Source organism: Oryzias latipes, chromosome 22 (genome assembly GCF_002234675.1).
Source record: "Oryzias latipes chromosome 22, ASM223467v1".
In the NCBI taxonomy this organism is placed as follows: domain Eukaryota; kingdom Metazoa; phylum Chordata; class Actinopteri; order Beloniformes; family Adrianichthyidae; genus Oryzias; species Oryzias latipes.
In genome coordinates, this window is record NC_019880.2 from 5881707 (window position 1) to 5901333 (window position 19627).

General features: G+C 40.3%; 1 protein-coding gene across 5 annotated transcripts; it reads left to right on the plus strand.

The window, feature by feature from the left end:
* Nucleotides 1-279: 279 nt before the first annotated feature.
* Nucleotides 280-18951, plus strand: LOC101169249 (serine/threonine-protein kinase PAK 2). Of its 5 annotated transcripts, none has more exons than XM_023951902.1 (16): nt 314-764; nt 5671-5844; nt 5922-6115; nt 6204-6310; nt 8916-9054; nt 9150-9166; nt 9250-9363; nt 9478-9601; nt 9717-9780; nt 9892-9940; nt 10694-10806; nt 13792-13909; nt 13993-14092; nt 14195-14391; nt 15746-15883; nt 17873-18951. In XM_023951902.1, exons 3-16 carry the CDS (start codon nt 5938-5940, stop codon nt 17957-17959), a joined length of 1545 nt encoding a protein of 514 aa, XP_023807670.1. In that variant the 5' UTR covers nt 314-764; nt 5671-5844; nt 5922-5937; the 3' UTR covers nt 17960-18951. The 5 variants fall into 5 exon arrangements, with proteins under 5 accessions (XP_011488487.1, XP_023807670.1, XP_023807671.1 ...); XM_023951903.1 differs by having other exon boundaries at nt 314-669; XM_011490185.2 differs by lacking the exon at nt 5671-5844 and having other exon boundaries at nt 280-669.
* Nucleotides 18952-19627: the final 676 nt, after the last annotated feature.

Consider the following 19627-nt stretch of genomic DNA (forward strand, 5'->3'; position numbering starts at 1 on the left):
TTCATACACAAAGAGAGATTTATCATGATTTGATATGGTAGATATAGAAATATTTGCACAAAAATGTAAAGCTTGTGCAACATAAAGACAACAAATTCAACATTTTATGAAATTATAATTCAGATTATATATACTGTGAGCTATTATTGTGTGTTTTTTAGGTGTATTTTTGAGCTCTTAATGATAAAAAACAACGACCCTCAATTATTCATGTTGGATATTTTGTTTTGAAAATCTAAAGAATCCAACTTGTTGGTTCCGTTGAGGTCAACACACATGCGCAGTGCATATCTGTTTGAAGATACACTTTAGTTCTTCGTAATCGTTCTTTCACCGATGTTGTTTGGAATTATATTGATTATATCTTTCTCTGCGCGAGTTTCATATGCATTGCATTTAGCTAAATTCAGGGAAAAGTATTTACATTTTTAATTTTGATTAAATGTGAGCGCTACGGGTGCCGCTAGGTCCCGAATCCTCATGTTTGTGCGAGGTTCCGCTTCCTCTTCTCTCCACCAGGTTCCTCCTTGGACCGAACGAAGCACAGAGTGCCGGGAGAGAAAAAACGACAAAAGTCCACCGTGTCTGAGAAACCGCCGTTTCTCTTGACGAACGTGGAAGTCTTCGCGAAATCTCCGGCTCAAATCTGGATTTATAGTCGGATTCAAAGTAAGTAAGCCACTGGAGAACGTTTGAGGATTTACCCAGACAGACAGAGCAGAAATTCAAATTACGACCTGCAGATACTTGTTGGCACAACACAGGTGAGCTCTATAGTTTATATGAGTTATTGGATCACTTTTACTGTCACTTTGTTGGGACTTCCTTTCTCTTCCACTTGTAAAGAAACCAACTTATCGATCTGTTGAGTAGTAACTTAGTTAAGTGAAATCAGTTCGGTGAAATGATCCCTGCTCATACTTTTTTTTTGCAGTATTTTCACTTTTTCGTTTTTCAAAGCTTTGTTGTTGTTATCATGGGGAGGCTTAGACCGTTTTAGTGAAAATTCATTGGTGTTTTGATTATTTAATAAGAAAAACAAAGATCAACCAATTAAAAGCTGCACTGGTTCTTTTTTTTCTATTAAACTTTATTTAAAGCGACTTAAAATGACACCAAGGCAGTTTGTACAGAAATACAAACGCGCGTTTTGCAGTATATACTTATATTAAGCACTTTAACGAAGTACTTAAAGCTGCATTTCAAATAAATGGACCCCGAAAGAGCAAAGTTTGATATATATAATTTTTTTAAATATAATATAATATTAAATCCCCCCAATAAAGATGTGCCCATGTCTCCTCAGCATCTCCTTTTTAGTTACGTGGGTGTGACCCTCTCATCTCATTGCCACAAAGCAGTGCAGTCTTAAAATCTCTGGCTGTGATTTTAGTTTTCCTCTTAGTGCTTGTTGTGCAGCTGCAGTGAAGCAGCCATATGTGCACCACACCATGAAAGTGACACACCTGAAAGCCGAGGATAAATCTGCCACTCCATCCAGAACTGGAGGCTAAGGATTTCAGGCTGAAAATTACGATCCGTCAAATGTTGACACAAGGGCGAGGCAGCTGTTTGAATAACAGGATAGGTGTATGGTGTGGGTGTTGCAGCTGAGCTGGGCTTAAAGCAGAACACTAAGCGATTGAGGCGCTCTGCACATAACATCCACACAGTAGATGGTTGTTTTTCCATCTGGCTGTGCAGCTCGGCTGGCTTCTGTTATTGAATGAAGCACAGAAGCGTCACAGCTCAAGCTCTCTTCTTCCTGGAAGTCCTCCACAGAATTTCCTTTTATAGAAGCTGAACACAAAAGGCATGTTGTTCACTTCCTGTAAACAGCTTGGTGGCTGGGTTTGCTGCGTTTGGGTTGGACGGCTCGGTGCTGCAACCTATCCGGGGTTTGGGGAGTACCAGGATGAGGAAATGGTCTCCCCTAGATCCCCCGGATTATAAAATACTCCGAAGCAGGAGAAAGAAGGAAAATGAGGAACAGAGCGCATGATGGATATGGTCAGGGGACTGCATCTGTCCTGTTTTCTAGATGGATATTTTCCGTCCAAAGTTATCAAGTGTTTAGCTGGTGCAATTGGCCATTTAGTTGTTGCTTAACTGCTAGTTGTTTCCAAGGATGAACATTTTCTTTCTTCTCGGGTCAGAGGCGTAACGTCTTCAAACCAGAACTTTAAAGTAGTTTTTAGTTTACACACAGTTTTGCAATATAAACTGATGGTGATTACATGATTGAAAAGAAAACATACAGTTGATGTTGAAAACCCTCAACATTATGAATGAGAAAGCATGTCTGCCTCTTTACACTGAAAAACTGGTTTCTCTGGAGAGAACCCACAAAACTGCCTTTTTCCTTTTGGAATCTTAGGAAACCTCAAGTGATGTTTGGATAAGACAAGATTACTTAAGTATGATGAAGCCCGGTCATCCAAAGCCTTTTATAAAAAGAAAAAAATAGGATGATGGAATGGAAAAAGGCAACCAATTCCAGACAGTCTCTTTTTGCATGATGAAGTGACAAATGCTACAGAACGGTTCAAAATTGATGGTAAAAGGATAGAGAGGAGCGGAAAAGGAATAAATTATTCATCAAAAACGTAGCCAAAGATAAAATGATTCTGTAAAAGCAAAGCAAAAAGCTCAAAAACATAAATAAACATGATGTAAAAGCCAGAACTATTACAAATCACCCAAATGAGTTCAACTCAACTCACAAAATCAAGAAAACTTTGCTTTAGTTTTTGAAATCTCATTGGTTTGTGTACTGGACTCAATGACTCCTCCCCCCTCGCGTTCCAAACAGGAAGTAGTGGCCTCTGGTCCCAAGAAGCTAAAGAGAAATGAACAACTTTTACTCAGTCATTTTATTTGTCAGAATAACCATTCTTGCTGATACATTTTTTATGTTCTTACTAATCCTCATGTATTTAATGCTATTTTTTCTGTAGTTCAAGTATTTTAAGTTCTAAACTGACCAATCAGATAAAATGTTCAAAACGTTTGATTGACAGATTATCCCGAGCCCACTTGTAAGTGGTAGGGAAGTGGACTTCCAACAAGTTCACTTCTGATTGGTGAGAGTTGTTGCCATAGAAATGTCTACAAGTACCAACGTGGTCCAATCACTGGTTACTGATGTTGTCTGGCTCCAACTTGGCGGCTTCCGTATCGCAAAAATTGGCGACTGAATTGACGTCATTTTGTTGGAGCGGGAAGTAAGCCCTTTTCAAGGGGTGACATCACAGTCACTGTCCAGTTCTCATATAAAGTCAGGACAAAGGCAGGGAACAGGTTACCTGTCAATCATAGGACAATAATCACAAACTGCTCACAATTCAAAGTCACCAATCAGCCTAAGAAACATGTTTTTGGACTTTGGAAGGACGCCGCAGTACCTGGAGAACCGATGTCAGAACATTCCAAACCCTACACAGAATAGAGCTAGTCTATGGTACTGCTGTGTATGATAGAACAGGAGAGAAACGGCAGCCGAATGGGTAGTTATTCACTAACTTGTAGTGTTTGTTCTTCATCATGTGGGATCCAGGAGCAGAGAAACAACCCGGTCCAATCTGCAGCCCACAGCTACTTAAATTCCAAACCCAAGGCAACTTGTCTGAACCTGGCCAGCCAGCAGCTAGCATTTTCCCCCACCACACATGCACACACGCGCGCACACACACACACACACAATACTTCTGAAAACGCAGCATATTCTTGGACTGGGGCTAATTTTATCCTGTCGAGACACGAAGATCCCTCTTCCAAGATCTGGGAGGAATGAGGCAGCCTGCTAAGACCTGCCCAGAAAGGTGTGAAGAGAGAAAGGAAGGGTTAGGGGGCAGCTTAACAGCTACACAAGAAGCAGATGCAGATGTGCACAGCGGGGATATAATGGCATTTCCTTTTCTACCTGATCTTCTGTAAGAAGCAGAAGAGACAGAATTCAGGTGAGTCAAAAGCAGATAACAGCGATTAGGACGAGTGACTCAGTTATTGCTCTTTTTTGTGTGGTGGTTTCTGTTAGATCTTTATTTGTCTTTGTCACACGTATAACAGAGTTAAAAGGGGCTTCTGGTGACGGCAACAATCATACCTTAAACTTACTATTAAAATAATAAATAATGCATCACACTAAATAAAAAGGGCTTCAATGTGTGCTAAAATGTTTTAAAACAAGAGAAATAATAAAATAATTCATATGAAGAAAACTTCCACCGTATCATAATCCATAAAAGAGATCCAGGTTGAATGTTTTCTAGGCACGTTTGATTTGTTTATGGCAGTTGGATAAACACGGTTCTGGAATCTTTCTGTCCTTTCTCTGCTTAACCTGTAGCGTTTGCCCGAAGGCAACAGATCCAACGGGGAGTGTCCGGGGTGTGAAGCGTCTCCGATGATGTTCTTTGCTCTGTTGAGGCAACGGCAGCTGTGGAGGGTTTCCTGGGTGGGGAGAGGGCAGCCAGCAATCTTTTGGGCGGTGTAGATGACCCGCGGGAGAGCTTTCCTTTGAGCCATTGTGCAGCTGCTGATCCAAGTGCATGTGCAGTATGTTAGTCTACTTTCTACGGTGGCGTGGTGAAAGGCCACCAGCAGTCTTTGGTTGATGTTATTCTTCCTGAGTAACCTCAGAAAATACAGGCTCTGCTGGGCCTTTTTCCAGCAGCTCACTGGTGTTCTTACTCCAGGTTAGGCTCTCCTCCATGTGGACTCCCAGGGAGTTGTGAGGAGAACACCGAGTACCACGACTTTGTTGGAGCTGAGGTGTGATAAAGGTTTCAGATAGTGATCATCTCGTGCAGTAAGTCTTTGCTTTTGGATCGTCTGGTTTGTTTCCAACCTGCTTTTGTAAAAACACGTCCTCCTTGAGCTGCTGTCGTGTGCTTTGGTTAAGGTAACGTCTGCCTCCAGGAAGGCTTTCTCACGAGGAAGCGGTGTCAGCAGTAGGTCAGGTCGGCAGAGCTTACACATGCGGTGGGTTAAGGAGGAGGCCGGGCCCACCCGAGCCACGTTTCGTACTCCATTTCATTACAAGCTGCATAATTGGCGGGCAGACAAAGGAAGTGAGGAAACCTCTTGTTTGCTTCCTGTTTCCTGTGTGTGATGTCAGCCGCGGTGCAGCTCGGAGCTGATCGCTCTGCAAAGCTGGAAGAAGAACCCGAGAAGCAGAGGTCGCGTTTGAACGAGGGCGTCTGCAACACCCGCATTTGACCATATTAGGCTAAAGCATGAAATTCAAGAGAGCGTTCACAAAGAGTGTTAGGAAAGACTTTCATCCATTTGGCCATGTGTGATGTCAGCATGGATTTAAAGGATTGAAAGTCAAACTTTACCGCATCAAATCAGTCAATAAACATCCGTTTGTCTTTTGCACCTGTTTAGGTTTGATATTCCTACCTACACCTACAATAGATTATTTGAAATGATTTTGAAGGATAATGGGGCGTAAGGAGACATTTTATTTTAAGATGCGCTGCTTTTGTAGCAGCTTTTTTACCACGATTAAGAAAAATGGGATATAAACTATTATTTCCTCGCTGACTTCTTTTGACCTCCTGTTTTCACATGGCTCCTTCATCTCCTCCTCCTCCTCCTTCTGCCGATGTCCCTCTGTCTTTCTCTTTTCACTTGACCTCTTTTCCTTCCTCATTCATGCTCAAGACCCAAAGCGTCACCATTCAGCACTACTTCCTGTTCTCACTCGGCTGCTTCCACTCCAACGCACACCTCTGATCCTCAACTTTTAGTTGCACAGATGGGAGTTTTCCCTCGTGAAAGTGCTGACTAACATTTCCCAACGCAGGGGGTCTCCTGGAGCGCCGATCGTTGGAGAACGTGAGAAACAGGAAGCAGCAAACTACGAGTTGATGTGACCTCCCCCTAAACGTGTGCGTTTCCTCCTGACCCTGCAGGTGAATGTGCGTATAGATGTGTGACAGCGGAGTGTGTGAGGACAAGCCCCCCGCCCCCCCTGTCAGGATGAGCAGTCAAGGAGGAGGAGTCAAGGACACCCAGTCAGCCAATCACAGCTCTCGGCCGCTTCCATCCGAACCGGAGGAGAAGAAGTCCAGAAACAAGATCATCTCCATTTTTGCCCCAGAGAAAGGCAAGGCGCCCAAAAAAAACATGAATTACGTTGAAAATGTTTCTAAAAGTTTACTAATGAATGAAAACATTCCATGTTTTCCCGGCAGGAGGCAGGAAGAAGGACAGAGACAAGGACAGACCTGAGATCTCCTCCCCGTCAGACTTTGAACACACCATCCATGTGGGCTTTGACTCTGTTACAGGAGAATTCACTGTAAGTGTCGACCTCCAGTCTCTGTGCTTTTTACTGTTGATTTTATTTCCAAGTCTGCACGCGCTGCAGGGCTTTAATTATTTTCACCAGAGGAAAAACATTCCAGGTTGAAATTCCGGCTCAGCACTTCATGCCAGGTTTTTGGATGCTGTCAGTGTACCAGGAGAAACCAGAAATGCATGTTCTAGCCGGCATTTTTGACTCATGGGTGTTTTTGGAATAACTATGTCTTGTTTGGCTCCCTGTGTGGCCCGGTTATGTCACATTTTTTTAGAAATTATTTAGAATAATCTTCCCTAAAAGACAGATTTATGCATGAAGTGATTCCAAGTCTGATTGATTTTTCTAATAAGATTGTTGACTTCTGGCTCCTGAAATAAAAGAAGCCTCTTTTATTTTTTGTAGAGGAAACTTGTGTTAATAACGGGCTGTAACATGTAGTCGGATGTGATGATCAATAAGGAGATTTCCAGCACATGCATTTTTTTCTTTGATTGAAAGAACATTAACGTCACTCGGCAAAAAAAAACAACTTGAACCTCCTGACAGGAAGTAGTTCATATCTGTCAATCACTGCGATCAGTGGAAAGTGGATTCTCCTTTGCCTAAAATGGATCTATTAATTAATCCGTCAGTAAAAGATGGTCAGTTAAAATAATTGTTTGAAATTACACTTTTTGTTTAGATGACAAATTTGGGAATTCATAACCACATATATCTCTTTAGAAGAGGATTTCCAAGGGATTGACTAGCTCAGTGGCCCAGGTGTGTAGTGTCCATTACTGTCGAAGTATTTTGTGTTTGATTCCTCACTAGGACCTTTCAGAAACTTAAAAAAATTGGATCTATGCTTGAATGTCAGTGTGCTGCATTGGGAAGACGCTGCGACTGCAGCTTATGGCCTCCTTAAAGGAGAGAAAACGACCCCCTCTGCTGTTAAGTACATTCAGTTTATCGTCTGTGACCAACAGAGATTTTTACTGAATCATTATATGACTTTATTCTTAAAATATTTTGACTTTTTATGTCATAATTTTACGACTTTATTGTCTTAACCTTTTCTCATAATTTAATGACTTTATCATCAGAACATTTTGACTTTTATTCTCATAATTTTACGACTTAATTCTCTAAAAATCGTTTTACTTTTTCCCCAATAATTTTACGACATGATTTTCTTAAAATGTTGCTTTTTCCCCTCATAATTTTATGACTTTATTCTTTTACAATTTTGAATATTTTCCTCATAATTCTATGAAGTGGCTTTCTTAAAATTTTGACCCTTTAACTCATAATTTTACAACCTTAATGTCAAATTTAGTCTTTATGCTCATAATTTTAGGACTCGTCATACATTTGCTTGTATTTCTTCTTTTGGTGGCCTTAATACGCTGTCGTATCTTGTCTGCATGACAAGTTGGAACAAAAAAGGGGTCTTCAGGCTTATAAAGTTTTTTTAGCCATAAGGGCTGGTTCTTCTTACGGAAGGTTAGCATTTCAGCTGAGGAAAAGTGTCTTTCACTCCCAACACTGAAGCAATATTGAATTGGATGGACTGAAGCAATACATTCAGATATCTGGTCCAGAAGTTATTTGTGGCATTTCTCTGAGACCGCTAATGGATATCGGATCAGCTGATCCCTAGTTAAACTCCTTTTTCTATACAATTCCCTAAAGATTTTTTCGTTTGCAACCCAATCCATGTTCTGATCTTGTGATAAATGCAGTGTGAGCTTCCTGATCTGCAGCTTCAGACTTATTTCAGGGTGTGGTGTCCAACAGGAGCAGGAGCAGCTCTGAAACAATTTGACTGAAAATCCTACTTGTGTCATTTGGTCAAGTTGCCGTCCATGATCTTTGCAGCAGATATCCACTATTGGCACACAATGGAAATGTAGTTTCTTCTTCCCCTTTTGTATTCTAGAGGGAAGTGTGCAAAAATAAAAGACGATTTAAAGTGAAAGTTTGACGTGAAGCCTGATTTGATGGATTAATGCTGTTGATTTGCCTTCAATCTCTTTAATCCTGTTGGATTTAGTTGTAGAAAAGTCAAAAGATTACAAGAAAACCCTCTGGATTGGACAATTAGTTTAAGTAATAATAATGGGATGTAATAATGCATCAACTTCCCTTCATACAAAACAAATGTTTTCTGCTTTCTGTGAAGCCGCTCATTATCAGCCATTGATTGTATCTGAAAAAGATGAGTCCTCTTTTATAACTTGTGCTCTACTGGACAAAATCGATGTGGATTTTCTTCATTTCTCTTCATTCTTGTGGAAAGAGGAGCTGGTCCTGATTTTTCCAGGGAAAAAAGGATCTAATGACACTCGGAAAGCCTCAGGAATTTCCTGTTGTGTTGCCGTACAACTGTGGACTAGGCATGCATTGATTATATGCATTTTTTCTTTTTTTATGCAACATTTTAATTATATAAACTGCTTAACAGCTGGTTTTCTGTCATATGTCAGAATTTTTGGATTGGTAGAAGGATTAAAGGATGTATGTGAGATTCACTGTTTTTGTTGTTGTGGTTCTGCTTTCTACTCGGCCCACATTTTGTTGAACAGATACACATTTTGCATTTCTTTATTTGTTTGTCCAGGGAATGCCAGAGCAATGGGCTCGGCTCCTTCAAACCTCCAACATCAGTAAGTTGGAGCAGAAGCAAAACCCTCAGACTGTCCTCACCATTCTCAAATTCTACGACTCCACCAGTGGAAAGCAGAAATACATCGGTTCAGGTCAGCGTTTTGGCCGTCTCTCTGCAGATGAATAAAACTTTCTAAAGGTTTGGGATTGTGCACTCACACGTCTTCTATTGTTTTTTGTCTTTCAGATAAAGATTCGCAGTTGGTGAGTATCTTTGTTTTTATCGTTCCACCGATCAAACATTCCTTCAAAACCCTCTAATTTTCTTTTGTTATTGTTTGTCTTAGCCGGGAAAACAGAGTACTGCAGCCTCACCGTCTGGGAAAGATGTTGATGATGAGGATGATGGAGATGACACACCTCCTCCAATTGTGGCTCCAAGACCACCTAATACAATATCTGTGAGCTTTGCTTCAAAGATCTTTCTCTTTTTGTCAATTTTTAAACCTGACACTACTTTGATTTGAGTATTTTTACTCGCTTTTTTAACCATTATATTTCTTCTCTTCTGCAAGGTGTATACTAGATCAGTTATCAACCCAATCCCACCTCCAGATGCAGACAGTAACTCTCAGGCAGCAGATAAACAGAAGAAAAAAGGGGGAAAGATGACCGATGAGGAAATCATGGACAAACTAAGTATGTAAAACAGACTTTCATCAGCATAGAGCAGAAGTTGCACAATGCTGGACGAGCTTTGCTGACTTAATGAGTCATTTTGACAGTTTCAATCTGATTGTTTTTTTTTTTTTAGGAACTATTGTCAGTATTGGGGATCCCAAGAAAAAATACACCCGCTATGAGAAGATCGGCCAAGGGTGAGTTTGATTTTTAACCATTAAATAAAAGACATTATGAAAGCCAAGAAACTTTTTCAGTCAAATATTTCAGGTTTTGTTTAATGACCGTATTGAATTGTAATTTCTAAGGGCTTCCGGCACAGTTTACACAGCCATAGATGTTTCCACTGGTCAAGAGGTAAGAAAGCTTCATGTATATATTGTAGGTGTAAGAATATTGTAGTCTTTTTCTTTTTTTAAGAATATTGTACAGTCTTTAAGAAACTTTAACCTTTAACATTGGAGCTTTAGCTCCACTGTTTAGATTCCTTCAACTCTTCAACAATTTACGCAATTAATGTGATTCCAGCGTCATTCTAAAGCGGAGAAAAGCTGCCTTGCACTGATATACAGCACTTTACAGAATGAAGTGCTTACGCAATCAACATAAATCCGCTGATTCTGTTAAGAAGAAAGCAGTGCAACATTTTGTGCGTCAGAATCAGCGCATTCACATTGGTCACGTAAACAAAAGAATTAAAGCGTGTCAAAAAGCCTGTGTTATTTAGTACAGATGTGCAGTGGCAAGAGTCTGCCGATACGATACGTATCCACATACGCGTCCCATGATATGATACATATGGCCATATTGTAGTGCTGGTCAAAGAGGCTCAGTGTGCTCTGCTGCCAACTAGTGGTCGGTTTAAGTGGAAAACAAAAGTCAGACGCTCAAATGTTTATAAATAATTAAATAAAGATCATTCTGACAGCTTTTGGAATTGATAAAAGTGTCGCCAAATGTAATATCGCGATATATCGCCAATTCGATGGTTCCGCACACCCCTATCATTTAGAGGTTTCCAGCGACATCTCCAGGGTTAAAGGGCTAAGCTTTCAACTGGGATTAATTTGACCCACAGTCAGATCTTTACATGATGCCTGTTTTCCTTAGGTGGCCATCAAACAGATCAACCTGCAGAAGCAGCCAAAGAAGGAACTCATCATCAACGAGATCTTGGTCATGAAAGAGCTCAAGAATCCCAATATTGTCAACTTTGTTGATAGGTGACCCTTAAAGCCACACACACAAGACACGCTCGCACTACGCACCGCTTACATTTAGGGTTGGGCAAATATAAAGACGAACTGTATAGAATACTGAGCAGGTTAACATTTATAAAAGAATTTCAATTTCAATTCAATTTTATTTGTATAGCCCAAAATCACAACAACAGTCGTCTCGATGGGCTTCGAAGTAAACATGAACTCAAAAGGATCATGAATACAAAGAGTTCAATAGGAAAATACTAAAAATGAACTAACAAACTGACTAAGCTATACTGGCATCCCTGCCCTTAGACCCCCCTTCGCGGTAAGGAAAAACTCCTAAAAAAACGGATTCCGGAAAAAACGAAGAAACCTCAGGGGTGCCCACATGAAGGAGGGATCCTCCCCCAGGACGGACAGGCGATTTACCAGAACTCTTAGAGAAGAATTAACTTATCTAAATCTACAACTACATATATAAAAGTCCAGCAGACGAGCTTCATCCAGCCGTGGTTGTGTCGAGCAGGAGACAGGAACCACAGCCGGGTGTAGGAGCAGGAGCAGAGACGAGGTACTCGGTCAGGCACAGAGCAGAGACGAGCCAGAGATGAGCCAGAGACAGGATCCACAGCCAGGTGTAGGAGCAGGAGCAAAGGCGAGGTAAACGGTCAGGTACAGAGCAGAGACGAACCAGAGATGAGCCAGAGGCAGGATCCACAGCCAGGTGTAGGAGCAGGAGCAAAGGCGAGGTAGACGGTCAGGAACAGGAGCACGGATGAACCAACTGGAGTCTGGAAGCACTCCCACTCCCCAGGAGGGGAGAGGAAAAGAGGGACAATACATGAATCGCACTGCACCAAACAGAGGCATGGAGAACTAAATGATAAATTATGATCAAGAATAGAGGAGAGGAAGGGTAGAAGTAAAAAAATGAAAGAGGACAGAACCCCAGTGCACCATAGTTACCCCAGCTTCAACTTCTAGCAGCCTTTTAAAACAAAAAGTTATTGTTATTAAGTTTAATTTAAACACATTAACATTAAGTTAAATAATCTCTGAATACTAACTAGTCTGACAATAAGCCTGTCCAAAGAGGAATGTTTTCAGTCTAGCTTTGAATGTAGAAACTGAGTCGGCCTCTCTTACATGAGCTGGGAGTTTATTCCATAAGACAGGGGCTTGGTGGCTAAACACTCTACCTCCAACCGTACTTTTACTAATTCTAGGAACCACAAGCAGTCCTGCGTTTTGCGAGCGAAGTGTTCTCATTGGTTGGTAAGGGACTATGAGGTCCTTAATATAGGACGGGGCCATACCATGTAAGGCCTTATAGGTTAACAGGAGGATCTTGAACCTGATTCTAGAATCAACTGGGAGCCAATGGAGCGAAACCAACACAGGAGTGATGTGATCTCTTCTAGTTCTTGCTAACAATCTAGCTGCTGCGTTCTGAACAAGCTGGAGACTTCTTAAGGAACTCTTAGGACACGCTGCTAACAAGGAGTTACAGTAATCCAGCCTAGACGTAACAAATGCAAAAGAATGCTCATAGAGGAACTTTGAAACCTGTTTAAAAGAGTAGGGAACCTTAACCAGTTGTCCATTTTAGTGCGATGAGGGAGTTCCTAAGTGAAGCACAAGTATTTATAAATTTAGACATAAAGAAACTATTTGTGTGTTTTTGTTTTATTTAATGAGAAGAAAAAAATCAAAGCGGTTTGAAACATTTGTCAGTTATTGACTCTGCAGGGTATTCCCACATGAAAATGAGTTTGGTCTGTAATGTTCATTATAGAAACTGTTAGAGAGAGAATGTAAAAAAATAACCCAGGAAATCACATTATATAATTTTAAAATGAATTTATTTGCCCAAAGGTGCTGAAAATAAATATTTTTGTCAGGAAGAAAACTAACCAGACTGTAAATTAAGTCTGTAAGGATTTATTAGCTCAGTGTTTACATGACACATATGCGCAAAACATTTTTGAAATTCCAGAAATATTAAAAATGTTTACAATTACACTGTTTCCATTAAATCATTTAAGCAAATAAACACAAACCAATTAATGTGATAAGTCATGCAAAAACATGGCGATGGATGTGAACAATACTTTGATTTAAAGCAGATACGTTACAATTTCCGTCTCATTACAATGCATGGAGGGCACGAAGTATGTCTAGAGATCAGCTTTCTTCATTTTTAAAAGCTCTACAAAAGCTAATCACGTCTCCATGTCAGGGTTCATGAAAACATTCAGTCTCCCCTCCGGTATGGTGTGCTTTACTCCAGCTGAAAAAGCCGCTTTCTGCTGCTACTTCCATGTTTGTGTGACCCACATCAGTTTGAGAGGGGAAAAATAAAAACAAGAATCAAACTAGAGGAACTTTTTCAATTATTGTTTTGATGAAAATTAAAAAAAAATCTTAAGATTTACGAGGGCCAAGCTGGCTGCCTCCCCATCCTGCAGCGGCTCTCCGTCTGCCAACCAGCCAGCCGCCCAGAACCCGCCTGCCGTAGCGAGTGCGATCGCTCCAGCACCATGGGCCCCGGGACAGGCTAGCGACCTGTCCAGGGCGTATCCCTCCTACGCCCAACGGTAGCCGAGACGGTCTCTAGCTGGCTACCTGTGCAGAGTTGTTGGTCACGTGACTTATTTAATTTCGAATAATGTGTTTCCATTGCAGTTACGTTAATTTCCATAGGCCTCAAAAACCACTTCCTCCAAGTGCAAAAACTTTTGTTTGAGAAATGCATGTTTATTTTAAATTAAGCCAGTTCATTATCCCAAATCCAATTCGCGCAATTAACACAGCAATTAATTCCTTTGGAAACCAGCCTCTAGTGGTTAGTTGGCAGAACTAAAAAATGGGACGATGAGGTTATGTTAACCGTAGGAGGGTGGCAACTGAAGGTTCTTTGGTTTACAGTTATCTTGTGATCTTATGCAAAAAAAAAGTTTTTTGATGCACTTTTAAAAGACAACATTTGAACACATCTTTTAGCTTCCTGGTCGGTGACGAGCTGTTTGTGGTGATGGAGTACTTAGCTGGAGGCTCTCTGACTGATGTTGTTACAGAGACGTGCATGGATGAGGCTCAAATTGCTGCCGTCTGTAGAGAGGTAGGGTTCAAGGACCCCAAATCCTTTTTTCTTCTCCAACTTTAAACTCCATGAGTTTTAGAGTCTTCTCTCCGTGTTCTCAGGTCCTGCAGGCTCTGGAGTTTCTTCATGCCAACCAGGTCATCCACAGAGACATCAAGAGTGACAATGTACTGCTAGGAATGGATGGATCAGTCAAACTCAGTAAGACCAAGATAAGACCTACTTATAAAGAAAACATCTGCAGTAGAGACGGGGGATTTCATTGATCACAAAAACAAAAAACACCTGTTTCTCTGCCCGCAGCGGACTTTGGCTTCTGTGCCCAGATCACCCCAGAGCAGAGCAAGCGCAGCACCATGGTGGGGACTCCATACTGGATGGCTCCAGAAGTAGTGACCAGAAAAGCCTACGGCCCCAAAGTGGACATTTGGTCCCTGGGGATCATGGCCATAGAGATGGTGGAGGGGGAGCCTCCATATCTGAACGAGAATCCTCTCAGAGTGAGTTTGGGCTGCAAGGAGCTAAACTTTCAGCGGCTTTGCCATTCATGTTCTGCTTTTATTTTGGAATATTTTCTAAGTTTGTTGATTGAACGGTTATAATCTTTTTTTCTTCAGATTCTAAAAGCTTTGTAGATAAAAAAAAACAGCATCTGCAGGGCATATAATATGAAAGATATTGGATAACAAAAACAGGCAAACTTGCATTTGAATTTTACCCAACAACATTCTAAGACTTTCTATTTGAAGAACAAAATTTCAGACCTAATAAATCAGAGGTAATGGAACAAAATGTATTTTATTTCAACCGAAATCTTCTCAAGCACGGATTGTATAAAAATTAAAGTCATTTAAAGTGTTTCAGCAACTTTTATTTACAGAATATTGAATTTAAAATGTTAAAAATAAAATCCACAAAGGGCAGATAAGAATTAAAAAATACAAGTAAAAGAAAATACTATGATACTAATTACTTGGTGTTAAAGAAATTTTGAAAAAGTGTGTTTTAAGGTGACGTTAAAAGCTGTTTAGGTATTATATAAGAGGCATAAAATTCCACAGCTGAGGGATGGCAATGAAAAATGCCTGTCCCCCCAGAGTTTCTGTCCCAATATGGGAACAACAACTAGATACTGGTTGGAAAACAGTAAAGCTCTAAAATCGCTGCAAATAGTTTCACTCCATAGAAGATGGCATTTTTGACATGTAGCATTTTTATCATTGCGGAGGAAATGCATAAAGCAAATTAAGATTAAAATTGCATATTGGAGTATTTATTTAAATCTTCAAATTGTGTTGAATCAGGAGCAGAGGAAAAAATGTTGTTTCTACTAAAATCAGCAGATGATAAAACAAGTCAAATATTTTTTTTCAGTTGCCTTAGTGAACCAATCAAATTAGGACAATTTCTGTGATTTCTGAAAATACAGTTTTACCTGGCTTTGAACACCTTTCACCTTTTCCAGTATCGCTGTTGCAGATTTTGTTGCAATTTTGTTGCTTTTTTTAATGCATTCAGTTTGACAAATCTACATAAATCTTTGATCGCAAAAACAGACGTTTGCTACATGCTACGATGCTACAATACTGGACTTTTGAACTTTTGACAGTTTTAACAAGAAAGAAAAGTGTGAAAATGTCCTCGTTTGTCTATTATAGTCTGTTTAAAACATCTATTATAATAAAAGAAATAAAGATGACTATGTCACAAAAACATAAACTAAGCACAAACAATAAATCTGTCATTTTAAATGATTTGCGCTGAAAACATTGACAATATTCCTGAGATAGCAATTCAGATTTAATGTCACTGATTTATTTTTATTTTTTGTCTGCCATCTTTTTGTGGGTTTAGGCTTTGTATTTAATCGCCACCAATGGAACTCCTGAGCTTCAGAATCCAGAGAAGCTGTCCCCTGTTTTCAAATCCTTCCTATCCCGCTGTTTGGAGATGGACGTGGAGAAGCGAGGCTCAGGAAAAGAACTGCTGCAGGTGCCACAAACCTCCACTTTTTTGTTTCTTTCGTGTGAATGGTGCTGAATCAGAATCAAAGTGGAAGAACTACAGGCTGTGGATGCAAAAGCCACTTTGGATCGTCTTTCCATAATGATGAATTTTTGTTGTTTTTTTAAGCATAAACAGCCACAACCACTAGAGGGCACAGTAGGTGTGTTAATCTCTATTTGCTGCAGACAAATTTGGTATTTTCTTCTGCAATGCAGAAGAACAGCCACTCAGTCTTGCACTAGTTGTTCAAAAGTGACAGGATGAAAAATTCAACAGGTTACTTGATTTAAAGTGATTTAAAGAGTTTAGTCAACCTGTTTTCTGTTCTTTATGCTCTTATCTGAGGAATTGTTCATATGTTAAGTTTATATAATAGATTCCTCCAATGTTTCATGAAGCCAAATGAGCATCAATGTGTGATGGTAGTAACGTATGTATCCAGTCTATTAGTGTTATCTATTGCGTTATAATGATTTGCCTTTCGAGATAAAATGTCCGCTCTTGGTCCCGGTTTTTGTTAAACAAATGTCTCCCAAAAGTGCGACTTGTACTCTATTGCAGGGGTCGGGAACCTATGGCTCGCAAGCAATATATGGCTCTTTTGATGGTCACATGTGGCTCACAGACAAATCCTTAATTATTCCTTTTTTTTTTTCATTAGACCAGTCCTTCTCGGGCACGATGCGATGCCAGAGATGCGCAGTAGTAGCGGTGCTTGGAGAGAAAACTATCAGTTTACTGTTATCTATTATTTCATAGAGTTGGTACCACCCGGAAACCTGTGAATTGCCGTGCCTAAAACTGCGCGCTCCCGTCTCTGACGAAGAGCGCACAGTTTCGGGGACGGGATGTGTGAGGAAGAAAGCCGGGGGGGGGGGGTTACCGGCAGCAGGTGAACGGCGCAGGGATGGTAAAAACGTAAACCCGCTGCCTGTCACTCACCGCGGCGTGTGAGTGTGTGTTTGGCTCCAGGTCTTTGTCACATCTACAGAACATTCAGACCTACGATCACGTTTAAAGTCTCAACGCCTGCATGAAGCAGAAACTCACCACGTATCAACCAGACTAGACCATCAGCAAAACTACCACTAGAAATACTCATCATTTATTAGCAACAGCATAACAATGTTATTAAAAAGAATCCACAGACTTATTGTACTTTAAAAGTGTTGAAATTACATCAAATGCACACATTCACTTGTATATTTAGTTTTAAACATATTGTTGCGGACTGAGTTGGACTGGGTGGCTGTTGGGCCGCGTTAAAAGTTCTGGAGTTCATGGAACGCATCGATCAAGCAGAGATCTGATTGGCTCTCAGTTCTGTCGCTCAGCCTGTTGTTAGGTAATTTGGACCAATGGGGTTCAGCTATGGGCCGAATAAGGGAAATGGGAGGGCTGGAGCGGGAGGGGGGAATATAAAGATGGGAGAAGCGCTCTCGTCTCGGCGGGACAGATTCAGGAGTTGCTGAATTAATTGTTTGCCGTTTGTTGCGGTCTGCAGTAACCAGGATAAAGAACCTTAAAAGAAGTTAAGTCTCCGTGCCTCAGTGTGGGAAAGGGACGCTACATTATTGTATGGCTCTTTGGAAATTACATTTAAAAATATGTGGCGTTTATGGCTCTCTCGGCCAAAAAGGTTCCCGACCCCTGCTCTAGTGCGACCTCTATAGGATTTTCTTCATCTTTACTTTGTGCATTTCTACTCCAGAGCGACTTATAGACCAAAAAATGCAGTAATTGTATTTAAAACAGCTTTAGAGCACTATTTAAACACACCAAATATCAAAAATACTTTCAAATATTCTGCCTTCATAAACCTTTTAGTAAAATAATTGACTTTTGGGAGAGGTTAGAAGATGTTCGTTCGACACTTGTGGTGTTATTTTTTTACCACGTCTTGAGATGATTCCAAAACTCAACTGAATCGCTCGTCTTCTCATTTCCTAATTCCACTTCTTTCCATCTGTGCAGCATCCATTCCTGAAGATTGCAAAACCTCTTTCCAGCCTGACTCCTCTCATCCTGGCAGCCAAAGAAGCGATGAAGAGCAACCGTTAAATCTCTTCCCAAGAACTGTTGGAAATGATTTTTGTATCTGGGATTAAAAGTGTTCCGAAGCCACAGACGGTCAGCATCTTCCTCTGGTCTACATAGGAGGACCATCGGCGATCTGTGATCATTTTCATGTTTATTCCCAGTTGTGACAAAACACTGCTTTGTACCAAAACTGTTTTATTATTTGGGTTCCAAAGCTGTAGCAGTTTTTTTTTTCAGTTTGAACAACAATCAGAGAGATAATTCAGTTTTTATGGCCTTACAAAGTTTGAACAATCATAAACATAAGACATGTTTTTTGTCTTAATTCTTTGTTTAAAAAATTCGAATTAGGTTTTCTAAAAAGCTGCACATTTAGGAGGTGTTATACGTGCCGTTTTTGTCCAAGTGTGCCATGAAAAGCCAAAGTGTCCTTAGACTGCACCGTGAAACACTGCAGTATCTTAAAGCATCATATTTTGAATTCTTTTTGAACAATTCTTTATTGAAATCCACTCAGGCACCAAAACAGTTATGTACTGATGTACTGTAGATTTTTAAAATCCTTCGTTTTATTGCATGAATTAATAACAAAGTGCAAAAACTGCAGCTTTATAGCTTTCACTGTTAGACTAGAATATGTTTGTTCTTCTGTGGCCTTGTGTTCACAAAAACTTTATGAAACTGTTTAAATTTAACCTGGAGGATTTTTTTTTTCATATATTGTACAATGTTCTTTATTTTACCAGCTTTTATTATTTGTATATCTCTGTTTAATGTTTATAACTAACAGCAGAACTCTGTTCAAATTTTGCAAATTTATTTTTCTCTTGTCTTCAGGTTTCGATTTAGAGACAATCCTGTCCCTGATGGTGCAGTTATGGACTTTAAGCCATGAATGCTGTGGAACTTAGTGAATTATTAGACATGTTTAGAAAAGTTCTTCTTTCTTTTTTTTTACATCTTGAAATCAAACCTGTTTGGCACAGAATAAAATCCTGACAGTATGAGCCATAGACTGTATGGAAGCTTGTGTTTTTAAGAACAAAGCCAACCTTTTTTTATACATTTAGTTAATTAGGAACGTTTGTTTTATAATCTAAAGCTCCATTACTGGGTTACAACAAAAAGCAAAAGCAAAATAAAGCATGCAGACAAAACATTATGTCCTATTGACATGCATGTGGTAGCCGTGGTGTGGATGTAGAGCGGTTGACCTCTGATCAGAAGATTGCATGTTTGGGTGCTCGCCCCTGTGTTGAAATGTCCTTGTGCAAGACACTGACTATTGCTCCTGGTGGTTAGCGCCAAAGATACAGGTTGGCGCCCAATAGTTTTAAGTAAAACCATGGAGCTGGCTATATTTTTAAATGTTTTAAATTGTTGACCTTCAACTAAACATATCATACTTCAGTATATTAGAGTTCAGTTAAGATTCCGGCCTCCGCCCAACAATAGCTGGGATCGGCCCAGCAACCCTGTGACTCCAACACGGATAACGCAAATTTAGAAAATGGATGGAGTGAGTTCGGGGCTGGCGGAGCCGATGAACCTGGGAAGCATGCTTTTTGACGGTGGGAGGAAGTCTGAGTACCCGGAGAAAACCCATGCATGCACGGGGAGAACATACACAGAAAGCTCCCTCATTGGTGTTATGTTTCAGGTCCCCCAGCTGAACCGGGGGCCCTCTTG

Excerpts from the sequence above, each read along its gene's own strand:
- LOC101169249 (XM_011490185.2), top strand. The coding sequence starts at position 5,938 with ATGTGTGACAGCGGAGTGTGTGAGGACAAGCCCCCCGCCCCCCCTGTC. Across the intron at positions 6,311-8,915 it reads CTGTTACAGGAGAATTCACT|GGAATGCCAGAGCAATGGGC; the intron begins GTAAGTGTCGAC and ends TTGTTTGTCCAG. Across the intron at positions 9,602-9,716 it reads GGAAATCATGGACAAACTAA|GAACTATTGTCAGTATTGGG; the intron begins GTATGTAAAACA and ends TTTTTTTTTTAG.